The 27,228-nt window shown below is 55.6% G+C and overlaps 1 protein-coding gene across 1 annotated transcript in view; it reads right to left on the bottom strand.

Moving 5' to 3' along the window:
- Nucleotides 1-6,104, bottom strand: part of NECTIN1 (nectin cell adhesion molecule 1) — a 63,593-nt gene extending 57,489 nt beyond the window's left edge. Inside the window, exon 1 of the mRNA XM_059867307.1 lies at nucleotides 5,539-6,104. Coding sequence (XP_059723290.1) covers nucleotides 5,539-5,620 — 82 coding nt within the window. The 5' untranslated portion in view covers nucleotides 5,621-6,104. The remainder of the gene's footprint in view (nucleotides 1-5,538) is intronic.
- Nucleotides 6,105-27,228: the final 21,124 nt, after the last annotated feature.

Genomic DNA, 27,228 nt, shown 5'->3' with positions numbered 1-27,228 from the left:
GAGTCCTCTTGCCTAAGCAGGCTTGGGAGTACCTGCTGTCTCCCAGCCAGGTGGTCCATCTGGTGCCTGCCGCTGCTCCGAGGCAGGGATGTGATTTGCAGGTCCTGGACCACATCTGGAGCATCCCTGCATGGTTGGGAGCAGATGGAAGCACTTTGCTGTTTCCTGCAGCTAGAAAGGCAAATAGGCTGGGGTGGAGGACAGAAAACCCCTTCATTGTGCTCCAGCTCCCAGGGAGGAGAATCACACTGCTCCTGCCTCTCCTGGGCTCTTCTCCCTGCACACCTGGAGGCTGAAGTGCTGTCCACCAGTCCCCAACTGGTCTGGCTCAGAGCCAGGGAGGGCAGGCCCGCAGCAGAGGGAGGAGAGTTGGGTGGATAATGCTTAGAAATGCTTCCAGCTTGCATCACACCCAATAATGGCAAGGCAGGATCATAAAACCTCCTGCAGGGGCTGCTTTGTGGTGGGGGAATGGAGGAGAGATGGCTCATCAGGTTGGGTCAGTTCCTCCCACCCATCCCCAGCACCCCACAAAGCTGCTGACATGACAGGAGACCCCTGGCCAGGCCCTCTGTGCCTCCCTAAGCTGGGCCCTCCTGTCCCTCTGCGCTGGGGACAGCCAGGGACAGGAGCTGTGTCCCCTCCTCATGGCCAGGAGCTGCTCTTTGCGTGCCCTGGGACTGCAGCAGAGATGGAGCTGCCCCAGCTCTGGTGGGAAGGGCTGCAGTCAGTGCCCAGACAGGACAAACACTCGGTGGCAGCAGGGCTGGGGCTCCACTCGTGTCCCCAAGGAGCTGGGACACGGCACAGGGCACAGACAGTAACACAAGCTGCCAATTTCACTTCCCATTTCTCCGTGTGACAGAGAAGGGAGTCAGAGGGGAACCTCTCCTTCCTTCCTCTTCGCCATTTGAGCAGATTTTCTTCTGCTCCAGAGCTCTTGAAAACCCTGGGTGTGTGCTGGGATGTGCCTCAATCCAGCCTGGACTAATCCTGGCAAAACGTGCACCTGGGAGAACATCCATGGCTCAACCAGCCAGGAGGAACCGTGGCATGAGACCTCTCCTTCCTTGGTTAAACAAACCTTCACCTGGAACACTGCTGTGTGTTAAACAAACCTTCACCTGGAACGCTGCTGGGGGCTCAGAGCTGGGGAATCTCCTGCTGGGATGGCTGAGCTCTGGTAATTAACACCAAGAGGTGTCTCCAGTGCAAACTGGGTCCCTGCTCCAGTGGCTGGCAGCACCAGCTCACCCTTCAGCAGAGCTGCCCTGATTTAATCTGACGTTATTTGAAAAAGCAAGATCTCCAGGGGCTGTGAGACTGGAGTACCTCTCTTGTCCCTCCCTCATTTGTTTCTGCTTTTTTGCACTGATAAGCCTGGCTGGCCTGTGAAAGGGATGAGCAAGAGCCATCAGCACCTCGGGCAAGGATGTTGCAAGGTTCAAACCCTTTCCTGGCAGCCCTGAGGACTGTGGCCATCCTCCTGAGCACTGGCCAACCCACCCCTGCAGCTCTCCCACACAGCCCAGCTCCAGCTCTTCCCAAAATGTTTGGCTTGGAGCAAACCAGTCTGGTGGAAGGTGTCCCTGCCCAAGGCAGGGGGTTGGAAGGAGGTGACCTTTAAGGCGCCTTCCAATCCAAATCATTGTGGATTCTGGGATTAAATCCCCTTTTTCCTGCAGTGCTTGCCCCATCCCTGTCTGCTGGCAGTGCTGTGTGACTCCCCAGGTGGGAAGAGGTGGGAAAGGGCCACTTGCTGCTGTCCCCCCGGGCTGTCCCCAGCCTAGTGGCACTAGCAGAGGGCACCAGGTGCCGGTGGCAGCCAGGCCTGGGAAGCAGGTCATGGACAACCTGCTCTTCTGGTTCCTCCCATGATTCAGCCGAGGTGTGAGCCCTGCTCAAAGGAGCCCTGTGGTGCCTCCCTTTAAGCTTGGCTTTTGTGGCTGGTCCAGCTGCAGCCCAGAGCAGGGGTGATGCAAGGAGAGATGTGCCAGGCTCTGCCAGCATCTCCTCGGCCACCAGCTCACCCCAAGCGCTGAAGTGCTGCTGGTTGTGACCCTGGAATCTCCCTGTGGAAGGGACTGGGCTGGGAGCTCCTGCCTGGTTCAGGGGGCAAACAGCATCTCTGCCATGGGGCAGAGACCCCCTGCTCGTGGGCTGAGCTGCCTCTGCCCCAGCCTGGTGCCTCACCCACGCTGACACACTCAGCAGCTCCTCTATTCACACCAGGGTAAAACCCGACTGGTCGGTTTAAATGAGGTTTAAAGAGAGAAAAATCAGCCAAAGACAGGCTTTGCTTCCTGAAATAGCCCCATGCTGCTGTTTGTGAGTTTTGGGAGGAGGCAGGTGGTGGGGGAAGGAAAAAAAACAACAAAGAACTCAACCCAAAGGCTGAATGAGGCTCTGGCAACTTTTTTTCATTTTGGAAGCTACTTTGGGATATTAAAGCAGCTCTAGAAAGTACAAGATGGAGCAGATCCTGCAGTGACATGCTCTGGCTCTTCCCAGCACTCCCGAGAGCTGTTGTAGCTCCCCAAAATGAACCCTCCCTCCAGCTGCAGCCAAGTTTGACCTCAGCCCTGCAGGTCACCACGGCTCAGCCAATGCTCCTTTGATGGAAAAACCCCGTGGCCAAGCAGCTCCAGCCACCTCTGCAGCTCTCCCCTGTGGAGCATCTCAAAGCCCTTTGCAAAGTGTTCCCAGGCCCCTCTGGGAGGGCAGGAGGCAGCCCAGCCCTAGCAGAGAGGAATTTGTCTGGCCCAGATGTGCCGAGGCAGGACCAGGCACAGATGATGCCTCTGCTCTGTGTGGCTGCATCTCGAGCTGCAGGAGCTCCACGGTGGGGATAAACAGACGGATTGTTAAGGCTTGTAAAGCATAAATTGAACTGCAAGCGTTCCTAACCTCTGCCTGGGATCTCTCCTCCCCTTCCCCCACGGCTTTCTGGAGCCCCTGTTGATATCAGTATCTTGAATGGAGCGTGAGCTGATACCTGGTTCCAAATGGATGGGCACGGAAGGCTGCAGGAGCCATGAATTGAATCCGTTCTGGACGATTGAACCGCTCACATTAAAGATAATTTGTAAAGCAGATTTTTATACGAGACTCCTTACAGCTTTTACAGCGGCGGAACTTTTATTTCCTTATCAGAGCAAAGGAAAAAAGCTAACATTATCTGAAGGGGGAGGTGGGTGGGAACGGAATGAAATGGCATTGATCAGCTGGACATGAAAGGTTTCCCAGAGAGCAGGCACTGCTCTGATCCTTCTCTGGTCTTGGGTATGAAACCACATTTTCCAACAAGTCCACAGCTACTAATTCACTCGTAGTAGAGGATCCTGAGTTTCCTCTCCTTGTTAAGCAAGCTTGTCTGTATTCAAAGCTTAAATACAGCTTTATATATGTTTATATATATGATTTTGGCACAATGCATTGAGGAGCTACGTGGGGTCTGGTAAAGACTCTCTGCTTTGTGCAGCACTGTGCTCTGGGTCCATCCCCAGCACCCAAACAAACGAAATAAATGAATGAATAAATATTTAATATCCAGGATCAGACACTCCTGCAGCTGTGGTGCATCCACCACTGAACTGGTCGGGCCGAGAGTCTCGCCCACACAGGCTGCAGGGCACTGGTGCTCAGGGCCAGGGTTTGGGGAGGATGATCCTCCTGGAGCACTGCAGAGCTGGCTGTACCCCGGCCTTGGCAAGGCACCACGAGATGCACCACTGGCTTATCCTGGCAGAGCTGTCAGCGGGACAGTGCAAGACAAACTGCCACGCTACTGCAGTGGCAAGAGATGGGCTGCTGGCAGCACAGCCCTGAGAACAGCCAAAAATAGGAGAAAAAGTCTCTCTTGGCAGGACAAGGTGAGATGCCAGGCTGTGTCAGGGTCACTGCGTGTCTCCTTGGTGAAAGCAATTCCCAGGGGAGCACAAAGTCCTTTCGGTTTAGCCAGCACAGTCACCGGAGCATTGCTGCCCCTCCAGCGCCTTTGCCCGGGGCTGCCGGGCGGGAGGATGAGGAGGGAAGGTCGGGTGAAGAACGGCATGGAAAGTTCTGAGACTCCTTGTGAGGAGCCAGAGCTCAGCCAGGCACCTGCCTGCAAGCACAGGGGAGCGCGGGGAGCCCGAGGCTGTCCCTTCCGTCACCTCTTTTTGCAATGCACAGCAGATCCCTTTGTCCTGGGAACACCGAGGTGCACCCAGCCCTGCTTTCTCATCGCCCTGTTAACCTTTTCCCTCTCACAGCCTCCCTGGTTTCTGGATCACCACCCCCTCCCGTTCCGTCTCTGTCCTCATCCATTTTAACCAGACCATCCAGTCGCTGGGATCTGTTGATCTCCCATGCCCTGATGTTATCACATCCCCGTCTTTGCCAGGGGACTCTGGGCCCTGGCGTTTGCTCTGATAGCCCAGACCTCGCTCCCATCTCAGAGTCCCAGCCCAGCCAGCCTGGCCGCTCCTCTGGGACGCCTCCCCAGCCCCAGTATCGGAGGAGTGGACGCAATTCCACCCTGCCTTCATTGCAACTTCTCTCCAGCTGCAGATCCCAGCGCTGCTGCGGGCACGGGCTGGATCCGCTCCCGTGCCAGCGCTCCAGCCCCAGCCACCGAAAAGGCAAAACCCCGGCTCTGTTTGCATCTCTCAGTTCATTCACAAGCTGCAAACGCAGACTGCCGATCCCCTTTCCATGGCTCCGACTCCCGGAAAGCCCTCCAGGATGGCATTAACCCGTTCTGCACTGGAGCAGAATAAATGAGTCCCCGCAGGGCACTGGCCAAAGTGGGTCACTCGCCCGCTTCCCAGCGCTGTGCCGAGCCCGGGGCAGGTCCTAGCCCAGGGAAGGGACACACGGACTGCTCTGCCACCGCCCGGGTGGCTCCAGCGAGCTGGGAAGCAGCCGATGCGCATCTTTGCCCATCTCCTCCGTTCCAGAGACGGATCAGAACCCAAGGGATGGATCGGAACCAAAGGGATGAATAAGATGCCATCAGGCAGCCAAGCTCAAAGGCAGCGAAAGGAAGCGCTGAAAGCTGGGAGCGATCCAGCCCCCCCGCAAAAGAGCCCGTGGGAAGTGTGTGCGGAGGGGAGCGGGGATTCTGGGCATGCTGGAGAGCCCAAACCCTCCGTCTCTCCTCCCGAAACACCTGCGCTCCGTGCCCAGCCTCGTGGCTGCCTTTCCGGGGAAGCCTGGCTGCTGCGCCTCGCTAGACGCCGCTCGATCCAAAAAGCAAACAAACGGCCTCGGCTCGCAGGGCTCCGGAGCCCGCTGCCTGCAGCTGCTTCCAAAACAAACGAGCGTGTTGTTCCGAGCCGAGCCGGCGCTGAAACCGGCCCCGGCTCTTCTCCCACCCTCGCACAGATGCTCCCACACCTGCTCCGCACCCCAAAACGCCGATCCCACCCTTCCCCGCCGCTCCGCAGCACTCCCCGCGCCCCCTTTCCCCCGCGGGCACCCCGCAAACCCCGCCGGGGCTGCCTCCAGCCCCGCAGCGCCCCGGCGGAGCCCAGCGCCCTCCGGGGACCGGCTCACCTGGTAGGAGCGCGGCTGCCAGGATGCAAACTCCGATAGTCCAGCACGATGCACGGCAACTTGTCTGCAGCCGTGAAGCCATGAGAGTTCCTTAAGAGCGATGGGCAGGGGTCGGTCTGGCAGCGCCGCGGGGCCCCCCACCCTCCCAGCCCCCGGTGATGCTCAGGTCTGCTTGGAAAAAAAAAAAATTCAAAAAAAAAAAAAATAAGATTGTAGGTGGGTGAGGACAAAGAGGCGGCGGGAGGGCGGGAGGGCTCCGGGGGGAGCTCCGCACATCCGCGGGGCCCCTCTGGGCGGGCGCGGGGCGCTCCGGCCGCGGGGCAGCGCGGGCTCTTCCTTCCGCAGAGCCCGGGCGAGTGACGAGGAGAAGGGGGGGGTGGAAAACGCGATTTAAAAAAAATAATTTTCTTTGAGGGAAAAAAAAAAATCACCCAAAAGAAACCCCAGACAAAAAAGAAAGAGGGGAGGCAAAACAAATAAAGAGCAGCGAGGCAGAGCCCTCCGCGGGCTGCGGCGGTGCCGTGGCTCCGGCGGCGGGGCTCGGCAGCCCCCGCCCGCTGCCCGCCCTGCGCTGGGGCCCCGGCGGCGCTCAGGCGGTGCCGGTGCGGGGCCGGGCGCGGCGCTCCATGGCCGGGCGGGGGGCGCGGGGCCGGGCCGGCCGCGGGGCGGGGGTGCCCGGGTGCGGTGCCCGGGTGCGGTGCCCGGTGCGGGGCTCGGCGGCCGCGCTCGCACTCACGCACACACTGGCGGGAGGAGCCTGCCCCGTGATGTCAGCGCTCGGCGGAAGGAGGGCGCAGCGTTAACCCTTCGGCCGGCGGCTCCCGGGGATGCGCGGCGAGGCGAGGGCGGGACGGGTGGCCGGGCTCGCCGCCCGCCCCTCCGGATGTTGGCAGCTGGCGGCAGCTGGGCTTTGTTCGCCGTGTCCGGCCGCGCCGCGCAGCCCAGGGCGCCTCGCCGTGGGTTGGCGGAGATGCTCCTGCCTCGCCACGCGGGGCTTGTGGACTTGAGCTGTTCCTGACTTCTTGAGCTGTTCCTGATTCCTTTCGGACGCCGGAGAGCCCGGGCCGCGGCTCTGGCAGTGCCCGGCACCCACCTCCCCGACCGAACACATTTTTCACCCCTCGCGATGTGAGTGAAATGCGTGGAACCTAAAGCGGCGATCCGAAAGGCCCGGGATGTGGATAGCACAGCGCTTTCCTGGGGCCTGCTGGAAGAAGGAGCTCGTTGTGGCCACCCCCTGTGTGCGCTGATGAGCGAGGGGATTCAGAGCTGGCACAGGAGGAGGGGGCAGCGGTTTCGCTGCGCTTTGTAGCAGCCTTTATTATGTGGACACAGACCCAGCCTTTGTGGATCTCTCGCTAAGGAGGTGTTTAGCCTGCTAATGCCGGCTCCTGAGCTGCCCTGGCCTCTGCAAGGATGCTGAACCCCAAACAAAGATGTGAACAACAATGACAACAACCAACAACAAAGTCATGTTGATTTCAAGCTCCATTAGAACAACACGGGAACAAATCAATGCCTGGCAGGCAGAAAAGGACGGAATCAGTGGGGAAGGATACCACACATAGTGGGAAAGGAAAAGAGGGGGGCAGCCAGCAGCTATAAAAAGATACCCCTAAGGACCCCTTCAGCAGTCTCCTCCTCCTTTTAATTCCTTTAGAAGTTAATTCCTGTTCAAGGGAAGGATGGGCAGCTCTGTAACAAAGCGGATTAGGCAGATACAAGGTTTGTTCCGAAATAACAAAAGTTATTACCTAGTAATGAGGTTTAGTTAATAGATTCGCAGACTGTGAGGCCGCTGGGATTCCTTTGGACATCCTGCCTGTGGAGCTGAGGCTGCTGGACTGGTGATTTCTGCCTCCTGCCTCTTCTCTAAAGCTGCAGACTTGAGCTCAGGAGGGCAACCCCCCATCCTTGTGGACAGGCAGGCCGTGGGGAGCTCCCAGCATCCTCGTTGTGAGTTGGTTTTCCTGCCTGTGGAGTGTTTATCTGTCTAATTTCAGTTTTAATCCATAAAATCTCATTATTTCCTTTCCCAACTCCATTAAAGAGATACCTCCGATGAGACATTGTTCCCCTGGGCAGGTCTCTCTGAGTTACCATGGAGTTCCCCACATTAACAATGCTCCAGCTTACATTATTCCCAGGCTTACATTCCCCTTTCTCCCACTTATTCTGTTGTCACTGCACCTCAGCTGACATCCCTGAGATCTGTGGGGCAGCCACACCTCAACTCTCCTCCTTTGAGCTTCCTGCATTTCAGGTAGGGGAAAAATCCACGTTTCCCTTCAAGAATCTGGGGAGATTTGATAGAGCCTTGGGGCCTTGGCTTCCCAAATCACAGACCTCAACCATGTGAGACAAAAATGTAAATCCATTTAGCAGCAGCAGCAGCAGCAGTGGACCATTAGCCCTGGTGCATGAGGCCTGACTTACTGAGCCAGAATGTGTTATTTTCATGATCCTGCACAAAGCAAAACCCATCACATTTGGCACAGTTCTGGCTGTTAACTTCTAAGATTTATTACACAGTGCCATGGGGGCCCCTGTTCTGCAGCATTTTGTGAGTCCAAAATTTCCATGAAGCCCAAGGGGACCTGTGCATGAGCAGGAGAGGCAGCAGCAGAATGCTCTGGTTTGGCAGTTTTTTGTTATTTCTAGGGGAGGAAGATCGTAATATGTAACATATTTAATTGCATCATACTTTATATTGTTTTTAATTTGGGGAGGTCTCTGTGGGCATGGCCTCTGAGGGGCTGGGGGAGCTGCCTCCTGCTTTGCTGGATCAGCTGGTTTAAGCCCATTTTTTACTTCCTTGTTCTCCCCCTCACAACAGTGGGTTCCTAAAACTCATCCCAGCCAGAGATGAGGAAAAGGAGCCCTGCAGTGATAAGACCAGGGATTTCAAGGTTCCTACTGCAGGAACACCTGAACCACTGTGAGACTCAGAAATCCCTTCCATAAATCTCTAAATGTATTCCACTACAAACAAAGAGAGAAAAAACCAACCCACTTGGTGCCTCAGACAGAGCTGGGCTGTGAGGAGAGAAAGAGAGAAAAAACCAACCCACCTTCTCCAAGGAAAATAATTTCTAAAACTGCAATATTTTGGGGTTTAGGGGTGGTAAAAGTCTCATTTTAGGTGGCAGGTAGCCACCAGAACAGAGATCCAAAGCCTTTCCTGTGCACCCCTGTGAAATCTGGTTTAGGCACAGACCCTGGAAGTGGTGTAGGAACTTGGCCCACACTTACATAAGTTGTCACGCCAATATTGCTCTTGAAAATCACCATTAGAGCATGAAACAACATTTGGCTGGAAAAAAAAAAATAAAGAAAAAAAAACCAACAGGCTTGCAGTGTTTTGTCCTCCCAGCATTTTGGCTGTTGTGCTGGCACCAGGGTTTTCTGCTGATGCTGCTGTGTGAGGTAACGTCTCCTCAGCAACCTGCTGGAATGGGACCTCCCCAAACCCTTCCCACTGGAAAACGTGGGCAGGGGGCAGGGTTGGGATGGGGCTGGCACTGGCACAACTCCTTTGGATGAGGGGTTGGTGAGGGTTCTGCACTGGCACAGCTCCTCTGGATGGGATCTTCCCTGGCGAGCTGATGCACATCCTTCCCCAGAGTGGAACAATTCCTGGAGTCAGACTTGTCCAAATCTTTCTAAAGCAGCTCCTGGCTGCTGTGGAATGAGCACAGAACCGGGGTTGGGCTGATGGATGCAGGAATTCCCCCAGTGTCTTCCCAAGCAGTGGCCTCTTCCCAGTGGCTCCCTGCCACTTGAAAGGCTCAGTGGGAATGGACACCTTGTCTGAGATTTTTACAGTTATGACTACCAGAAAGTCTTGGAAGGAGGGAAGGAGGAGGGGGGAAGGGATTGCTCTTTAAAGCATTCCTCGGTGGGGTTTTTCAGCTGCTTTTGTTTGCTGCAGAGCCCACAGCAGAGAGCTGTCACTCCGAGCTGGGAGCGCGTTTGACACTCCTGTCTCTGCCGTGTACCTGGTGTGTATTTGCTGCAGTGCTGATTACATTAACTCCCGTGTTTATAAACATTTGGAATCCGTGCAGAAGGCTGCGCTCGGTGGAATTTTTAAAGCCGGCACCGGTTTTATTTTTGCTTTTTCATCTGTAAACACACACAATGCGTCTGCAGCTCAGCCAACAATGGGGGATCAGAGGTGCAAAGGGCTTCCCGAGCCGATTCCGTGCTTGGCTTCACTTCTGAGCTCTCCTGGTGCAGCCTCCTACATGAGCTCACATACACTCAGCACACATGCACCGCACAGGCAGCTCACACTGCCAGACCTCCGTGCACCATCCTGTTCTAAAAGGCAATTCAGCACTGATAGTCGCTGCTGACCTGCTGTTCTCTGGATAGGGCCGGCAGTTAGAGGAGGAATTAAGTCTGAACTGGGGAGAAAATTGCCTCCCAGTTAATGGGAGCTGATGCGAGCTGCGAGCAGGCTGCAAACAGCAGTGGGGGTTTTTTCTGAGCCCCTCTGCTGAAGGGTTGGTAAGAGCCTTGCGGTGCTGTGTGAGTGCCTTAACCCTGGCAATCCCCACAGCACCCCCTTGTGAGGCAGGAATTAAACCGTAATCCTCATTATACACGGAGAAAAGAAACCCGGGGAGATCAGGAATCCCAGCCTTGCAGGAAGCAGGATGAGTTCTGCTAGGGATTTCCAGTGGAAAGCAGCTGGAATTGCCCAGGGCTGGTGGGCTGGGGGGAACCACGGGCTGGGAATGTCCTACAAGGGCTGGAGTGAGGGGCTTTCAGTCCAGGGGAGGAATTTGGGCTGGAATCTGGGGTCTTGCATGGGTAAGAGGGATGCAAACAACAGCCACTGATGCAAGGTTTGGCCGGCAGTGCTGGGCACTCCAGTGCCTCCTGTGGGCTCTGTGTCAGCCTGTTCCCATCAGCAGAAAATAATTCCTTCATCAAGGCTGTGAAACGACTCCAAGAAGGAGCTGCTGTCTTCGCAGAAGGAGCTGATATGGAAGAAGGGATTGAAAGGTCTCTCCTGCGTGCACACAGAGCACTGGGGATGGCGTGAGTGTGTCCATGAGGGCCAGAGCCAGGCAGGAGATGAGGCTCAGCATCCGCAGGGAAAGGGAAACCAGAGGAGGAACAGAGGATGGAATCAGCAGGAACACTTCAAAGGGCATTGCTGATGAGGTCGGGCAAGGGGAATTCTCTGACAGAGGCACGGGCACAGCTCGTTCAGAGCAGCAGTGACTGTATTAGAAAATAGCATTTATTATTGAGCAGCTCTGTGCCCTGCCATCCCCAGGGCCCTGGCAGTGCCCACGCAAGGAAGGCAGGACAGAGTCCCCAGCCAAGTGTGGGAGCAGCCTCCTGACTGGGGGGTGTCAGGAGCTGCTGTGCAGCCATCCATGAGGGAGAGCTCCCAGAGAGGATTTCTCCTGCCCTGGAAATTCTCTGACACGCTCTGCTTCGGGTTTGAACCGGGATCAGGGCTCGCTGCAAATGTACAAGTGGAAATAAGCCTTTTGCTTTCTGTGGTTGGACAAATAGGCTTCTCTTCCTGCATGAGCTCTTCTGGGGCCTGATCTCTGGGTCACACCGGGGGGTTTGAGGGTCTGTCTCATTTGCAGGCTGTCATGGCAGTGGCACGAGAGGGTGAATGTAATGCTGTGGCAGCAGAGCTGCTGTGCTCGGGGAGCTGTGCTCCTGCAGCCATCCCAAACGTGAGGGGCACAATGCCATCAGCAGGGCAAAGCCACTGCCACCCTCTGAAGACCTTGGAGTTGGGCCAGATCCATGGCAGGGTGTAATTCTCCAATGCATTAAGCTAACAAATCCATGCCAGATGTGGGAATTTTTGGTGTAATCCTGGAGTGAGCTGAGCACAATCTCTGCTGTGAACACAGAGCAGCCCCAGTGACAGGGAAAGGACTGCCCCACTCAACCCTTGCCATTGCTTCTGAGGCACATCCAGCAAAGATTATCTCTTCTCTTCCCTCCTTTCAGCCATGCCATGAATTTCTGGCTGTCCCAAAAAAAGCAGGACCCTCTGCCCCCATCTGCCAGGCCAGGTGGGAATCAGCACATCCCAGAAATGCTGATTTATCATCCCTGAGGCTGGCAGCTTTCATACTTGATCAACAGAGCTATAAAGGCTGAGTTTACCTTGTCTGCAGCCCTGGGTCTCCTTTGGGGAGGCTCTGGGGGTTTCCTGGGCACGTTCCTGCTCCAGCCCAGGAAGGGAAGGGGTTTTAGCTGAACAATGCAGTGGGAGCCCAGAGTAATCCCCCTCCCAGCCTGTTTTGTAAATGCCAACTGGGCCTGCCTGCTGCCTATTCAGAGGGGTTTTGCTGCAGTCTGAGGAGTTAGCAATAGGAATTTGGAGGGACTCCAAGGGGAATGTTTCTGCCAGCCTGGAGTGACTGCACAGGGGGCAGTGGGATGGGGTGACTGCTCTGTCCCGGGCAACAAACCTCTCCTCATGGGCCACTTCCCTGCTCCTGGCTCTTTCTTCTCCATCCATGAGTTTCTGCTTTCTTCTGCAGGTGCTGGAGGGAGGAGTCACATGGGAAGTCATGAGACATTTCCAGAGGCTCTGGGTGGCTTTTCCCACCTCCCTGGGAGACCTGGCTAAATGGGCTTTATCCTGGGATGAGCAGAGCAGAGATGGATGGAGGACAGCTGGGAAAACACCTCCTTTTCCCTGCTCCCTGCAGGGATTTTGGTGGTGCCTGGAGGACACGTGGAAGGGCTGCCCAAATTGAAATTTGAGTCCTCATGGCACCAAATTTCCACCAGCCAAAGAAAGAGCCTCTGCTCCTAACTCCTCTCTGCAGTTCGGGTTTATTTGTGATGGGGAAAAAAAAAATACTGGGAAAAAAATAAATAAATCAGTGGATTAATGGTACTTTAGAGCCTTCCCATGTGGAAGAAGGATTCATGCAGGCTTTGGATTTTGGGGAGCCAGATTTATTAGCCCTCCCTCCTAAGTGTGAGTCTGTTTCCATGTGCCATGAGCCCCTGCCACCCCGGGCACCCACTAAGAGCTGTAAAGTGACTTAATGAGTCATCTCCTCCCGAGCAGGGACAAAAAATGTCACATTAAATTCCTGTTTGCAAATGTTTCGAGTGCGTGGCTCCAGCTCTCTGACACAAAATGAGCTTGCAGTGGAAACTGTCTGCAGGGCTGCATTTCCATGGGGTTTTGGTGGGATTTGGTGACGTTTCTGGGGTCCAAATCCTGTTCTCATGGGGGGACAGCTAAGCCAGCACCCACACAGAGTTTGGTGGTGGTAAAATTCAATGTTTTCTACAGATTTGTGGCAAGGAGAAAACTTTTAGCAGCAGGAAGAGACCCCTGTGTTCAGCCTGTATTTTTGTCACCTTTTTTCTCATGGAATTTTCTGTGTTCAAGCCAGGTTGGGCTTGGTTATATTTTATTTTACCCTGATACAAACAACTGGGACAAGAATTCAGATCTCCCAGTGCCTGTCTATGGTATCTATTCTACCTCTCCAGATTTGAGGCTGAGCCTTCATCACCTCCTGCCTCAGTTTGCCACCAAACATGGGAAGTTTGGAGGCCAAAAACCCTTTCAGTCATTTAACCCAGAGCTGGGATAAATGAGTAACTGGTTTCCATCTGGAGCATTATGGGGAAATTGGACCTCTGTGGAGGTGAAGTGTTGGAGATGGATAATGGCAGGGACAAGCTGTTAAGGGCTTTTTGTCCTTCTGTGGGCAGCAAAAGTCTCTTTTGTCTTTCAAGATAACCTGAGAGGAGCAGGGCTGTGGGCTCACTCCATTTGTCAAGTGATTCTTCTAAATGTATTTAAATACTTTTACAGCCTCTGTTAATGAAACTTTGGTGACCCTGGGGCTCCTGAGGGAATCCATCTGCATCTAAGTGATGGAAAATGAACTCGTTAATGGCTGGGCCCTGCTTAGTCAATATGGGATATCGATCCCTGGTGATGAAGGGCTGGATGGGAAGGGGTTTGGCTAAATGGGCTTTGCCCTGGGATGAGCAGGGCTGGGTGGGCAAAGATGGATGGAGGATAGCTGGGAAAACACCTCCTTTTCCCTGCTCCCTGCAGGGATTTTGGTGGTGCCTGGAGGACACGTGGAAGGGCTGCTCAAGGGCTGATTGCAATCTCTGTTTTCTGCTCCTGCACTGCCTGGCTCCGGGGGTCTCCTCACCCCAGGAACTTTGGATGTCCCAATTTCCCCCTCTCTGAAGGAGAGATGTCCCTCCCAAACCACCCAGCCCTGCTCCCAGCAAATCGAATTTCCTCTTGTCACAGCTGATTCAGCAGGGCAGGGAGATTAGATAAGGATAAGGCAGGAGATAAAGGCTGGAGAGCTGAGCCCTGGGGGCCTGCATCCCCTGGGAAGTGCCCTGAAGGGTTTGGAATGGTTCTCATCACCTGGTGGGAGTTATCCTGGGGGAAGGGCTTCCCCTGGTCTTGCTTTTGGGCTAACAAACTCCCCTGAAGTCTCTTTTCTGTTGCTCATCACTGAGGGGAAAAAGGGGAGGAAATCATACCTGGAAATCTGGGGATCTGCTGCAGGAAATGGGAATTCCCTCTGAGGCTGTGCCAACACATTGCACAGCGGGAAAGGAATGAGGTGGGGCAGGATGACAGGTTAGAAAAGGGAATAGGGAACAAAATTGATATTTTTGGTGCATTTTGGGTGCTATCCTCCTATAAACACTGGCAAAACCAGTGTTGGGTCTTTTGAGAGCCCTGATCCAGCCTTCCATCTCTGCCCCAGGGCAAAGCACGGCCCAGGGAGCTGGGAGCAGAGCCCCAGACAGGGTGAATTGGTCTGTTCCATCCCAGTGAGATCAGAACAGCAGCAATGCCTGGGCTCCCCTCAGGGTCCCTCTGCTCTGCCTCGGGGCATCTCCCCCATCTAAAGGGACTGCAGGAAAAAAAGGCAAGTTTGGAAAAGTCAGTGAAACCTTTCTGGCTCTGAAGCAGCTTTGGATGCCCCCCCAGGGCTTTGGGATCTGCAGCAGGCAGAGCTGAGCAGTTTTAGGAGGGTGGGATGGTGCTGTGGCCTCGGGGATTCCCAAATCCCCTGGGTCACATCCTCAGCTGATAAAAGCTGGCAGAACTGGGCTGATTTATGGCCACTGAAGCTCAGCTGCAGCAGGCCCACAGGAGAGCATTTCCTGATCACTCTGCTCCCTCTCCTCTCTCTCCTCTTGCCTTCAGTCACTAAAATCTGCTTCATTAACAAACTCTCCCTAATCACCACTCCCGAGCAGCCGAGCTCTCTGCCCACTGGGGCTCTGCGTGGAGCTCCTTCCCAAGGATTTTTCCAGCCAATATAACACACACTTTAATGACTTTTCTTCTCCTCAGCCAGTTGTTGGAGGAGGTGGAGCAGTGGCTCTGCACGGTGGCTGAATGTTAGCTGGGAATCTGCTGACATCCTGAGCAACCAGACATCTTCCTTCCCTGGAAAGGGGATGGTCTTTGAGCTAAAAAAAAATAAGAAGAAAAAGGAAATTTGAGTCAGGGAGTTGATGGAGGTGATGCTCCAGGTTTTAGTGCTGCCATGGAAAAAGTATGAGGGTCTTTAAGGATTTCAATTTCGTATCTTCAAAGGAAAAACTCTTCCAGAAAATGCAAATCTGGAAGCGATTAGATTGTGAGGGAGGGAGAGGAAGGCATGGAAAAGAGCAGGTTCAGGCCTGGAGTGATGCTCAGGATTTGTGCTCAGCAGCGTCTGTCGATGCTGGCCCTGCACCCCACGGCTGACAGAGCCCTCTGCAAACCCTGCATCCAACACAGCATCTCAGAGCTGCTCTATTCCCATCCTGGCACCGAGCCAGCTGTGTGAGACGTCAGAGCCTCCCCCTCACCTCCCTTCCACAGCACCTTTGCCGTGGGGAGCAGCCCAGCCCAGCCCAGGCAGCCTCACATCCCGTGGGTGGATTGTTTTCCCTCCTTCCCACCCTCCCTGATGAGGAGGAGGCCGATTTTTCTCCCCTTCCACGAGCAGAAATAGCTCCTGCTTGTCATAAATCACCCCGGCTGCAGATGGTGAGTCACTGGTTGATCAAAGGAGAGACCCTTCTCTGGGCCTGGGAGGAAGAGTAGATGTTCAATAAATCATTAGGAATCACAGCAAGGAGCATCCCTTGGGTCTGAGGAGAAAACCTGGCTGCCCCCTCCTTTGTCCTCGTGCCCCTGGCATAAATCACAGATTTTGGTGTCAGGAGTGGGGACAATCACAGATTTTAGTGTCAGGAGTGGGGACAATCACAGATTTTGGTGTCAGGAGTGGGGACAATCACAGATTTTACTATCATGAGTGGGGACACCTGATTTCAGATCCCTGTCACCTGATTTCGGATCCCTGTTACCTGATTGCGGATCCCTGTCACTTGATTTAGGATCCCTGTCACCTGATTTCGGATCCCTGTGACCTGATTTCAGATCCCTGTGACCTGATTTTGGATCCCTGTCACCTGATTGCGGATCCCTGTGACCTGATTCGGATCCCTGTCACCTGATTTAGGATCCCTGTCACCTGATTTCGGATCCCTGTCACAGCCATTCCCGGGCGTTGGGCAGGGCTTTGCTGCCCCAACCATCCAGGCTGGGCAGCAGCAAGGGGACAGGCACTGTGGCTGATGGGGACAGACGTGCCAGGAGCAGGGAATGAGAAGGGACAGAGTGCTGGCATGTGCCACTCACTGTCAGAAACGAGAGGAGGAACAGGGAGTCCAACGGGATCAGCGTCAGCGGGGCACGGCGTGACAGGAGCTGGCATGGAGGTGACAGCAGCGGGCAGGCAGGGAGGGGAAGTGCCAGCCTGTGACACAAGTGCCTCGGGATCCAGGACAGCACACAGGGCACCTGTGGCAGGGTGGGAACGAGACGGGAGCAGCATGGCAGCGGGGAGAGGAGGAATCCCAGATCCCTCATTCTCAACCCGAATCCCTCATTCGAATCCCGAATCCCGAATCCTCATCCCGAATCCCAAATACCAAATCCTGAATCCTTAATCCTAAATCCTGAATCCTGAATCCTCATCCTCTTCCTTCACCCCTCATCCCTCATCCCTCACCCCTCACCCCTCATCATCCTCATCCTCATCCTCACCCCTCATCCTCATCCTCATCCTCATCCTCACCCCTCATCCTCATCCTCATTCTCATCCTCACCCCTCATCCCTCATCCCTCATCCTCACCCCTCACCCTCATCCTCATCCTGACCCCTCATCCTCATCCCTCATCCTCATCCTCACCCCTCATCCTCATCCTCATCCTGACCCCTCATCCTCACCCCTCATCCTCATCCTCACCCCTGATCCTCATCCCTCATCCCTCATCCTCATCCTCACCCCTCACCCCTCACTCTCACCCCTCATCCCTCATCCTCATCCTCATCCCTCATCCTCATTCCTCATCCTCATTCCTCATCCTCATTCCTCATCCTCACCCCTCATCCTCATCCCTCATCCCTCATCCTCATCCTCACCCCTCACTCTCACCCCTCATCCCTCATCCTCATCCTCATCCCTCATCCTCATTCCTCATCCTCATTCCTCATCCTCATCCCTCATCCATCACCCCTCATCCTCATCCTCATCCTCATCCCTCATCCATCACCCCTCATCCTCATCCTCATCCTCACCCCTCACCCTCACCCCCAGCCTTTCCTGTTGCCCGCAGTGCCCGCCCAGGGGGAGGACGGGTCACTCAGGGCACGGGGGGTGTGACAGCCCCGGGAGAAGGGACAGACCCGGGGCTCCTCCTGTTCCCTGACTCTCCTCCCGTCTCCTGCGTGTCCCCAGCCTCTCCGGGAAGGAAGAGACATCGATGGCTCTTGAGGCAGCGGCTCCGCCGAGCCGAGCAGATGAAGGGTTTGCCATCTGTGAACAAGTTGTTCTGATTGAATTAGAGAACATTTAACATTTACAGATAATTAGGAACAGCCACCCATTACAAAGGCGGAGGAGGGAAGGGGAGCTTTGGAAAGGCGATTGGAAGCTCCTTGACACATCAGCCAGGGGAGCTTTTCAGACACAACTTCTGAGCCTTTCCAGATGCTTTGTGCTCCTTACATCCCCGGTTCTTGGGAGCCAAGAATCTCTCCCTGTCTCTCCCTTCTGTCCTCTCCATTATTTTTAACTGCCTTTTGCCTTTTTCTCCCCGCCAGCACTCAGCCAGCTCCTCTCTGGGAGGTTTTAGCAGGCTTTCCTCTTTGGTCCCATACTGGGCCGTCAGCCGTGAAGCAAAAGGGAAAGAAATTTGCTTTTCTGTTCCATTACTGTCACAATTCCTTTGGTCTGGAGCTGGGCTGCGCAGCCATGGGGAGGGACAGCCCTGAATGCAGAGGCTCCTGTGCTATCCTGACCTCTGCAGGAGAGACCCGGACCTAAAGCTGGGTAGGATTTTATTCAACCTCTATTACAGAGCAAGGTAAATACCTTTATAATAGGAAAAAAATTATTTTTTTGTAGATAAAAAGTAGTAAAATATGTAAAATACTCTCCTTTATGCTCAAAAATACATTTTCCTCTTTTTATCCTCGTGCTTCCCTAATGTGTTTTTACATCAACAGTATTAAGAAAAGCACGTTTGCCATCCTTTTCTTTTGAGCACCAAAGAAGCTCAAATTCCCCAAAACACAAAAAGAGATGATTTCCATCCCAAATTTCCTCTGAAAAAGAGCTGGCATTTCTCAAGCAGTAATTGCCTTGCAGCAGCGCTGGTAATTTCCCTGCATCTGCTGCAGGGACACCCAAGGGGTGAAGCCATAAAGCTGCAGCTGCCCTTTGGCTGGAAGGAGCCTCAGCGAGGGTTTTTGGGCAGCACATCCAAGGCTTGGCCTCTGCTCCCAGAGCCGTGGGCAATTCCAGGAGCAGAGCCCCGGGATCCCAGTGGGATTGCTGTGCCTTGCAGGGAAGAGAACCCTGACAGAGAATGAACAAGTCTGTGCTTGGATGTCCTCTCAGAAGGAAATAAATGCCCAGAGAAATTCTGGATGCCCTGGAGGTGTTCAAATCCAGGCTGGACAGAGTTTGGGGCAACCTAGGACAGTGGAAGGTGTCCCTGCCCATGGCAGGGGGTGGAACACGATGATCTTTAAGCTCCCTTCCAAACCAACCCATTCCGAGTCTGTGAAACGGCGAACCGAGGTTTTTCCCACCAAAAAATCCCAGGAATCCTGTCTGGGACGCTGATACCGACACGGGCACGGCTCGTACCCCGTTCCCGTCCCCCTTGCCGGGCTGTCCCCAGCAGGCGATGTGCGCAGTACCCTGACAGACATCTAGTGGCATTTCCTATAACTACAGCACGGCCAGGCTGCCCAGGGGTGCCAGGGCCTGGGGGGACGGGGCAGCACCGAAATCAACATCGTCCCAAGGGCTGGGCACCTCCGAGCTCCATCCTCTGAGCTCCATCCTCCGAGCTCCATCCTCCGAGCTCCATCCTCTGAGCTCCATCCTCCGAGCTCCATCCTCTGAGCTCCATCCTCCGAGCTCCATCCTCCGAGCTCCATCCTCTGAGCTCCATCCTCCGAGCTCCATCCTCTCAGCTCCATCCTCCGAGCTCCATCCTCCGAGCTCCATCCTCTGAGCTCCATCCTCTGAGCTCCATCCTCCGAGCTCCATCCTCTGAGCTCCATCCTCCGAGCTCCATCCTCTGAGCTCCATCCTGCGAGCTCCATCCTCCGAGCTCCATCCTCTCAGCTCCATCCTCTCAGCTCCATCCTCTCAGCTCCATCCTCTCAGCTCCATCCTCCGAGCTCCATCCTCTAAGCTCCATCCTCCGAGCTCCATCCTCCGAGCTCCATCCTCTCAGCTCCATCCTCTCAGCTCCATCCTCCGAGCTCCATCCTCCGAGCTCCATCCTCTGAGCTCCATCCTCCGAGCTCCATCCTCCGAGCTCCATCCTCTCAGCTCCATCCTCTCAGCTCCATCCTCTGAGCTCCATCCTCCGAGCTCCATCCTCTGAGCTCCATCCTCTCAGCTCCATCCTCTGAGCTCCATCCTCCGAGCTCCATCCTCCGAGCTCCATCCTCTGAGCTCCATCCTCCGAGCTCCATCCTCCGAGCTCCATCCTCTGCTCCAGAGTGAGCAAAGGGAGAAATCGAGTTCCAGCAGGGCTCGGTCTTGGACAGCCCGGCTGGGTCACTGCGGGCTCACCCTGCACCGCCCCGGTACCGCCACCAGGAGCCAGGCTGGGCCGGGCACGGGCAGGGATGGCGGGCACGGGGAGGGGAGGGAGGGAGGGAGGGAGGGAGGGAGGGAGGGAGGGATGGATGGATGGATGGATGGATGATGGATGGATGGATGGATGGATGGATGGATGGATGGATGGATGGATGATGGGCACGGGCAGGGCATGGTGGGCATGGGCAGGGGATGTGAGCATGGGGAGGGGATGGATGGTGGGCATGGGGAGAAGATTGTGGGCACAGAGATGAATGGATGAATGGATGGATGGATGGATGGATGGATGGATGGATGGATGGATGGATGGATGGATGGATGGATGATGGGCACGAGGAGGGGATGGTGAGCATGGGGAGGAGATGGTGGGCACAGGGAGGGGATGGATTGTGGGTACAGAGATGGATGGATGGTGGGCACCGGCAGGGGATGGGTGGCAGGGGATGGGTGGTGGGCACAGGGATGGATGGATGGATGGATTGGATGGATGGATGGATGGGTGGATGGATGGATGGATGGATGGATGGATGGATGGATGGATGGATGGACGGACGGATGGGTGGATGGTGGGCACAGGCAGGGGATGGGTGGCAGGGAATGGGTGGTGGGCACAGGGATGGATGGATGGATGGATGGATGGATGGATGGATGGATGGATGGATGGACGGATGGGTGGATGGTGGGCACGGGCAGGGGATGGGTGGCAGGGAATGGGTGGCGGGCAGCCCATCCCCGCTGCTCCCGGGCTGCTCCACACGTGCCCGCTCTCCGGCTGCGAGCATGAGCAAATGCCTCCAAGGGGGTGTCAGACACGGTTACAGTGAAACACGATATTTATAACAAAGTGTGGGGGAAGGTGTCACATCACATCACGCTCATGCTCCGGCGCCCGAGACGCGGGGATGGGGAGGGCCAGCAGGCAGCGGGAGGAGCTGGCTCTGGGAAGGCTGATTCCTGCTGGAGCCCACCCCGAGCAGGGTTTCCCCGGGGCAGGAGAGCAGGGCAGGTCTCTGCTGGGTGCTGGAATCGCCTGGCGCTGTCACTCGGCTCCGGGAGCCGTGCCTGGCCCTGCTCTGCTTTCCCATGGGGAAAAATAAACTCCAGGTATCTCGGTGACCTTAAGCCCTGCTCCACTGTAGCTTTTCCACACGGGCATATCCCACTCGCTTGTGCGTCAGCTGCTTAGAGCACAGCCTTGCTGATAAACCTGGCCTTACCAAGCTGAGATTAAGTGCTGTGATCTTTTGAATAAACAGTTGTTTGGACAAAAAGCCGTGTCCCTGCACGCAGCTGGGATGGCACCACTCACTCCCTGGGACTCTGAGAGTGCCCAGCTCTTCCCAGAGAAGCCAAGGGCCAGCTCTCAGAGCTGCACTTTCCCTAGATCCCACATGGAAATTCCCTCACGTGCTGCAGGGAGAGCTCCTACAGCCACACGAGTTCATTTCTGCGGCCCATCCCTGCTCCTTCCCCCTGCCCTGGCCCAGCAGGACATGGATGCAGGGCAGCACAGCCACCCCAGCCTTCTCTCGAAGCTCTGCCCAGGAGGAGCTTTTGGCAGCTGCCTTTTCCCCCTGCTCACACACGGGAGCATCTCCTGAGGGCAGGCAGAGCTGCTGCTCCTCCCTGCAGGTCTGCTGGCAGGTAGGGAATGGCTCTGTCCCTGCGGCTCCAGGCTCAGGGGATGTGCAGCTGAGCCCTCTCTGCTCTGTGGTTCCCTGTGAGTGACTCAGATCCAGCCACACTGCCCCACAGTCCCTCGTGGGCCAGCCCAGCCCAGCCCAGCCCAGCCCAACCCAGCCCAGCCCAGCCCAGCCCAGCCCAGCCCAGCCCAGCCCAGCTCTTCCCCCGTTTCTCCCCCACGAGTTTCCTTTTCCAGCTGCTCAGTGCCTGCAGGGATCAGCGCTCCCTCCCAGGGTGGTTTGAGGTCACTTTGAGCATCACAGCTCTGTCCACAAGTGGAGACCTCATCCCTGCTGGTGTGTCCGTGCCAGCTTTGACTCTCCTGGGAGTGCCACTGCCTGCTGCCCCTGGAGTGCCAGCGTGCTCGGGGTGACCTTGGCCCCGCTGCCTGCCCTTCTGAGGCTGCTTCCCCGTGCCTGCAGCACTGCAGCAGCAGTGCCTGGCTGGGGACAGCAGTGGTGGCTGCAGGAGGGAGGCTGGGCTCTCCCTGGGAGGGAACATCCCTGGCAAAGGCACCAGCTCCTGCCCGCTCTGCAAGGAGAAAGCAAATATTAATTTTCCCAGGGAAATGCGTGCTTGACCTCGGCCCTGGGGTGAGCCAGCCCTGAACTCTGCCAGGCTCCACTGTCAGGGGTGATCGTCAGCAGCTAGAGGTGGCATCAGCAGGCAGAGGTGACATCAGCAGGCAGAGGTGACATCAGCACATTGACGAGAGATGCCCTTGTTAGGTTATCCCTCAAGGCTGGGCTCCTTCACTCCAGGCATGAAAAAGAGCCAGGAGGAAAGAGGGATAAGAGCAAGGCTGGCATTTAAACCCCAGGGGGAAAAGGCTGGAGCACCTTGGCAGGTGTGGGCTGTGCTTAGTGGAACATTCTGGCTGCTTTGGGGAGGGAAAGGTGCTGGAAATGTTCAGGGAGAGCCTTGCAGGAGGTTGTAGACTGTGTGTTATTGTACAGGGGTGTGCTGGGTGCAATTTATTTGTATTGTATGGCCTGGACAGCACATCCCTGTAATTCCCATGGTCTGTGTGACCTGGGCAGCACATCCCTGTTATTGCCATGGTCTGTGTGACCTGGACAGCACATCCCTGTAACTGCCATGGTCTGTGTGACCTGGACAGCACATCCCTGTTATTGCCTGGTCTGTATGGCCTGGACAGCACATCCCTGTTATTGCCATGGTCTGTGTGACCTGGGCAGCACATCCCTGTTATTGCCATGGTCTGTGTGACCTGAGCAGCACATCCCTGTTATTGCCTGGTCTGTGTGTCCTGGACAGCACATCCCTGTTATTGCCATGGTCTGTGTGACCTGAGCAGCACATCCCTGTTATTGCCATGGTCTGTGTGACCTGGACAGCACATCCCTGTTATTGCCTGGTCTGTGTGACCTGGACAGCACATCCCTGTAACTGCCATGGTCTGAGTGACCTGGACAGCACATCCCTGTAATTGCCATGGTCTGTGTGACCTGAGCAGCACATCCCTGTTATTGCCTGGTCTGTATGACCTGGACAGCACATCCCTGTTATTCCCATGGTCTGTATGGCCTGGACAGCACATCCCTGTTATTGCCTGGTCTGTGTGGCCTCAGTAATGCCCCTCTGTTATTTCCACAAGAGGAGAGCACAGCCCAGCTGTGAGGATGCCATGGTGTGACAACCCAGGGACATCCATCCTCACAGGACATTCCCAGTGGGATCACAGAGGGACACAATGTCCAAGCCCAGCCAGGGCTCCCTGCTGGCTCCCTGCACACCCCACAGCGCAGGTGGCACGCGTGGTGATGGGGCTGTCTGAGGAGGGGTGGCTGTCACTGGGTGACACTGCCAGCTCCGTGTCACCCTCGCAGCCGTGTGTCACCACAGAGCCTGGACACACCACCCGAGTCACTGCTTGTGCCAAAAGCCAGCACTGGGTCCTGACTGGGGTGACAGTGGGGGACACACGTGGGTCCTGGGAGGCACTGGGTGCCCCCTGTGGCTGTGGCACAAGGCCGTAGCACGTCCAGCCCATGGATGTGGCCACAGCCCCGCTCCCTGCAGGGCTGGAAGGAGCTCGTCCCACTCCCTGCAGCGGCTAAGGCAGCCTGGCATTTACCCAGGGTTTATTTGGACACTCCAGAGCCAGCTGCAGACATTTTTTTCATTTGCTTTTTGTCTGACTTCATGCCCTTTTGGTGATTGCTTATAAACTCGGCGTGGAGAAGGGAGGACGCTCGCTGCTTGCAGGGCAAGGAGGCTCGTGCTGCATCCACCAGAGGCAGCCAGACTAAGAGGCAGAAAAAAAACCAACCCTCATGAATTATCTGTCCTGGAAACAGCGTGTTCTTTTTACAATTCCCTTTGACTGTTTAGGGAAAGATTTATCCTCTCCTTTCTCTGACAGCAGAGTTTGCAGTGCTGTTGTTAAGTTCGGGCCAGCCTGGATTAACTGTGCATCCTCAGTGTCTGATTAGCTCTGTTTGCTGTGTTTTTATTGACCTATGCAAGAGGGAAATCTGGGTCAGGCCAGGCTGATGAGGCTGGAGCTGGCTCTGCAATATAAATCAGAACAAACGAGGCCATCCAGCCGCTGAGCCATCACATCCTGCTCTGGGCTGGGTCGCCTCAAAGTGTCCAGGGGACATCATTAGGAACTTTCCCAAGCTGTCAATCAGACAGGGAGCCCGCTTTGGAGGTGGAGGGTTCTTTGGGGAGCTGCTCCTCGTTTCTGGGTGAGGTGCATTTAATCAGTGAGTGGCTGCAAATAGAAAAGGCCCCTGCCTGGCTGTGGCTCCGTGTTTCTGTGCACACAGGAGGGATGGAGACAGCTGAAGGAAGCCTGCAGGGCTGAAATGAGTTTTTCTACAGAAGCAGGAGGGGAGGGCAGAATCTTTTACCCAGACCTTATTGATGGCTTTTGCCATGCACAGCCAAGGGGGAAGCAGTGGGGACTGTGTGCTGCTGGCAGTCCTGAATCTCCTCTAACATCAGCACTCCTGGTTTGGTTGGATCAGAGCAGGGATCAGCCTGTGACCAGTCTGCAGCTGTGTTAGTCACCCAGCTCCGGGGGGAAAGAGCAGGCTGTGACAGGCTGATTTCAGCTGCCTCACTAAACCCCTCCACCGCTGGAAAAGCTCTTTGCAGGGAGACAAAGGTGTCTGGTGCTGGAAGTTTCCAGGCTGGGAAGCAGGGAGCAGCCTCAGCTGGTGCTGTCTGGGGTGTGTGATGTGCTGGGAGTGCGATGTCACACCGTATCAGCTTCACTTGGAGCAGGGCTGAGGCGCAGTGACAGCGCCGGGGAGCACAAAGCCACCCTGGGAGGGGACAGCGGAGCAGGGCAGCCACACACAGGGGTCACACCGCAAAGGGGGCACCCAGAGAGGGGGTGCTGTGGGCTCAGAGGGCAGGGCAGGCTGTCCCTGCTGTCGGGCTCCCCTCAGGGCTGTCAGAAGGCGCTGCTGGCTCAGCCTGGGCTCAGCAGAGGGAGGCGAGCTCAGGTCAGAGTCACGTTGTGCTGCCAAGAGCCACACATGTGGTGGCCAGGCTGCGCCCTGGCCATGGAGAGGTGGCCCTGGAGAAGGTCACCTGGGTGGGGAGGCTGGTTGGGATCTGCTTTTGGAGGAGCAGTGGGCTGGGAGGGCAGTGCAGGGCGAGCTCAGCAGGGAGGGCTCAGTGAGAGGAGGGAGGCAGAGCTCCTGCTGCCTGTGGGGATTGCACATGTCAGGCCCCAGTGAACCTGCAGTCCTTTCCCCCCGGAGGGCTCTGGAGGGATTTTGGAACGAGCAGGAGCCCCTGCAGTGGGAGTGTCAGGAAATGCCCTTTTAGGAACAGGGAGAACCCAGCAGCATTTGTACAGCTCCACACCCAGGTACAGCAGGTGTCCAGGGCTCTTCTTCTGGGGAAAATCCAGTCAGGAAAACAGGAGGAACATCATCTTTTATGGAGAGAAAGAGAGAGAGATCTGCTGGTATCCTCCACTGAACCCATCCAGCCGAGCCCTCTTCCAAGGAGATTCTTCCGTGGGTGAGGCTGGTGGATCCGAGGCACCCCGGGGCTGTCTCTCCTGCTGAGGGGAGCAGCGCTGGGGTGAGCCACGGCCCTGCCTCCCCAGGCATTGGCATTCCCTCCACACGCTGCTCCTGCCTCCTGCCCTGCTTTATGGCTGTGATTTACTCACGTCACAGGCGCAGCGTGGCGGAATTGAATTTACGGGAGGCTGAATTTATGATGAGAGAAATTAACCCTTCGCCACTCCGTGCCTCCCCCAGCCCCTTCTGTGGGCAGCACTCTGACTGACACCCCCCAGGGAAGACCCGAATTCCTGCAGGATTGCTGCTGCCCTGGAATGAAGGGATCAGGGAAGGGGTTCCATGGGAATCTGGGCATCCAGAGTTCCTGGGCTCTGCCCACAGAGCCGCGAGCTGGCACTGCAGCCACTCCATCAGGCTCCTGTCTGCTCCTTCCATGCTAACAGACCCCTCCATAATGATCTATTCCAACTTTTGGGAGATTTCCAAAGCATTCCCAGCAGGTATTTCTCAGCCTTGCCATCCCCTACCCCTCCCCTCCGAATTTCGCCCTCTCTCCAGCTGAATTATTGGATAAACTGCAAGGCACAGAAGCCAAACCAAGAAGGGAGGGGAGCAGAAACGAGAGACAATTTACACAAGCCAAACTCGCTACGGGACTGTGGCTGGGGGTGTTGGAATTGCTCCATCCTCAGGAGCTAATTTGGGACATCCTCTGCTCCCTGCCTGGGGAGGAAATGGCTCCTGTACAGCAGGCACTTGTCTGTGACAGATCTCTTGTAAACAGCATAATAGCTCCGTGTCAGACGAGACGTCTTTATCAGGTGCTCTGCCAAGGCCCCAGGGGAAGCCGGAGGACAGAGCGTGGTCAGCAGGGATTTCTCAGGCACAGCCTGGCTGAGGCTGCGGCTGCACGGAGCCCTGGCTGAGCCAAAGGCTGCTCAGAAAAAAGGAAAAAGGAGCTTTGTGCTGCACCTGCAGCATCCCCCAGCAGAGCAGCTTTGCTCAGGTGTTCTCGGCACAGGCACTAAAGAAAGGATGCTATCAGAACTGGAGCAGGATGGAGAGAGGATTTCCTGTTCTGGGGGAAGGTCAAAGCCTTTCTTTTTTACCAAAATGAAAATCCTGCCGTTTTTCATCAATCATCAAAACCCACTTTTATCTGGGCTTGATCGCAGTGTTCCATTTGGGCCCTTTTATATTTTTTTCCTACTCTTGCACATGTATTCACCACCCTTCCCTTCGTCCCTACAGCCCCCAAAATCTGAGTGTCAAATCTGGAACCAAAGTGCTGCCGTGTTTCTTTTTCTCTGGGATTGCTGTTGAGTGAGGAGAATCTGTCTTGCTCTCAAATGAACATTTTGGGATTTCTCTTTCTGCTGGAGGCTGAAACCAGAACAATTTCTGTGGGCAATTTCCTCTGGTGATGCGATTGTTTCCCTCTCCTCTTCCAGCCTGTAAAACCCACAGTCCATCCATCCATCCATCCATCCATCCATCCATCCATCCATCCATCCACCCATCCATCCAGAGCAGCCCTGAGACATCCCCAGCTGCAGAAATCCTGCTCGAGGTGCAGAAACTGCAGCAGCAGAAGGAGCCTTTCCAGCAGAGTCTGTTTATTGATATTTTATTATGCTCTTTAGCAGGACCCTGGTGCCTGTAATAAAGCATTAAGGAAGTGTAGCAGCACATTCTCATTGATCCCCTTCAGCGCCGTGATATTTCTGGGAGGACCAGGGACAAAGAAAAGGAATCATTTTCTCCCCTCCCCTGTGCTGAGCTGCTGATGGCAAAATGCCCTGGGAGCCTG

This window comes from Haemorhous mexicanus, chromosome 24 (assembly GCF_027477595.1).
Source record: "Haemorhous mexicanus isolate bHaeMex1 chromosome 24, bHaeMex1.pri, whole genome shotgun sequence".
Classification (NCBI taxonomy): domain Eukaryota; kingdom Metazoa; phylum Chordata; class Aves; order Passeriformes; family Fringillidae; genus Haemorhous; species Haemorhous mexicanus.
The sequence above is the reverse complement of the archived record's forward strand: the minus strand, read 5'-3'. Positions and strand labels throughout refer to the sequence as shown.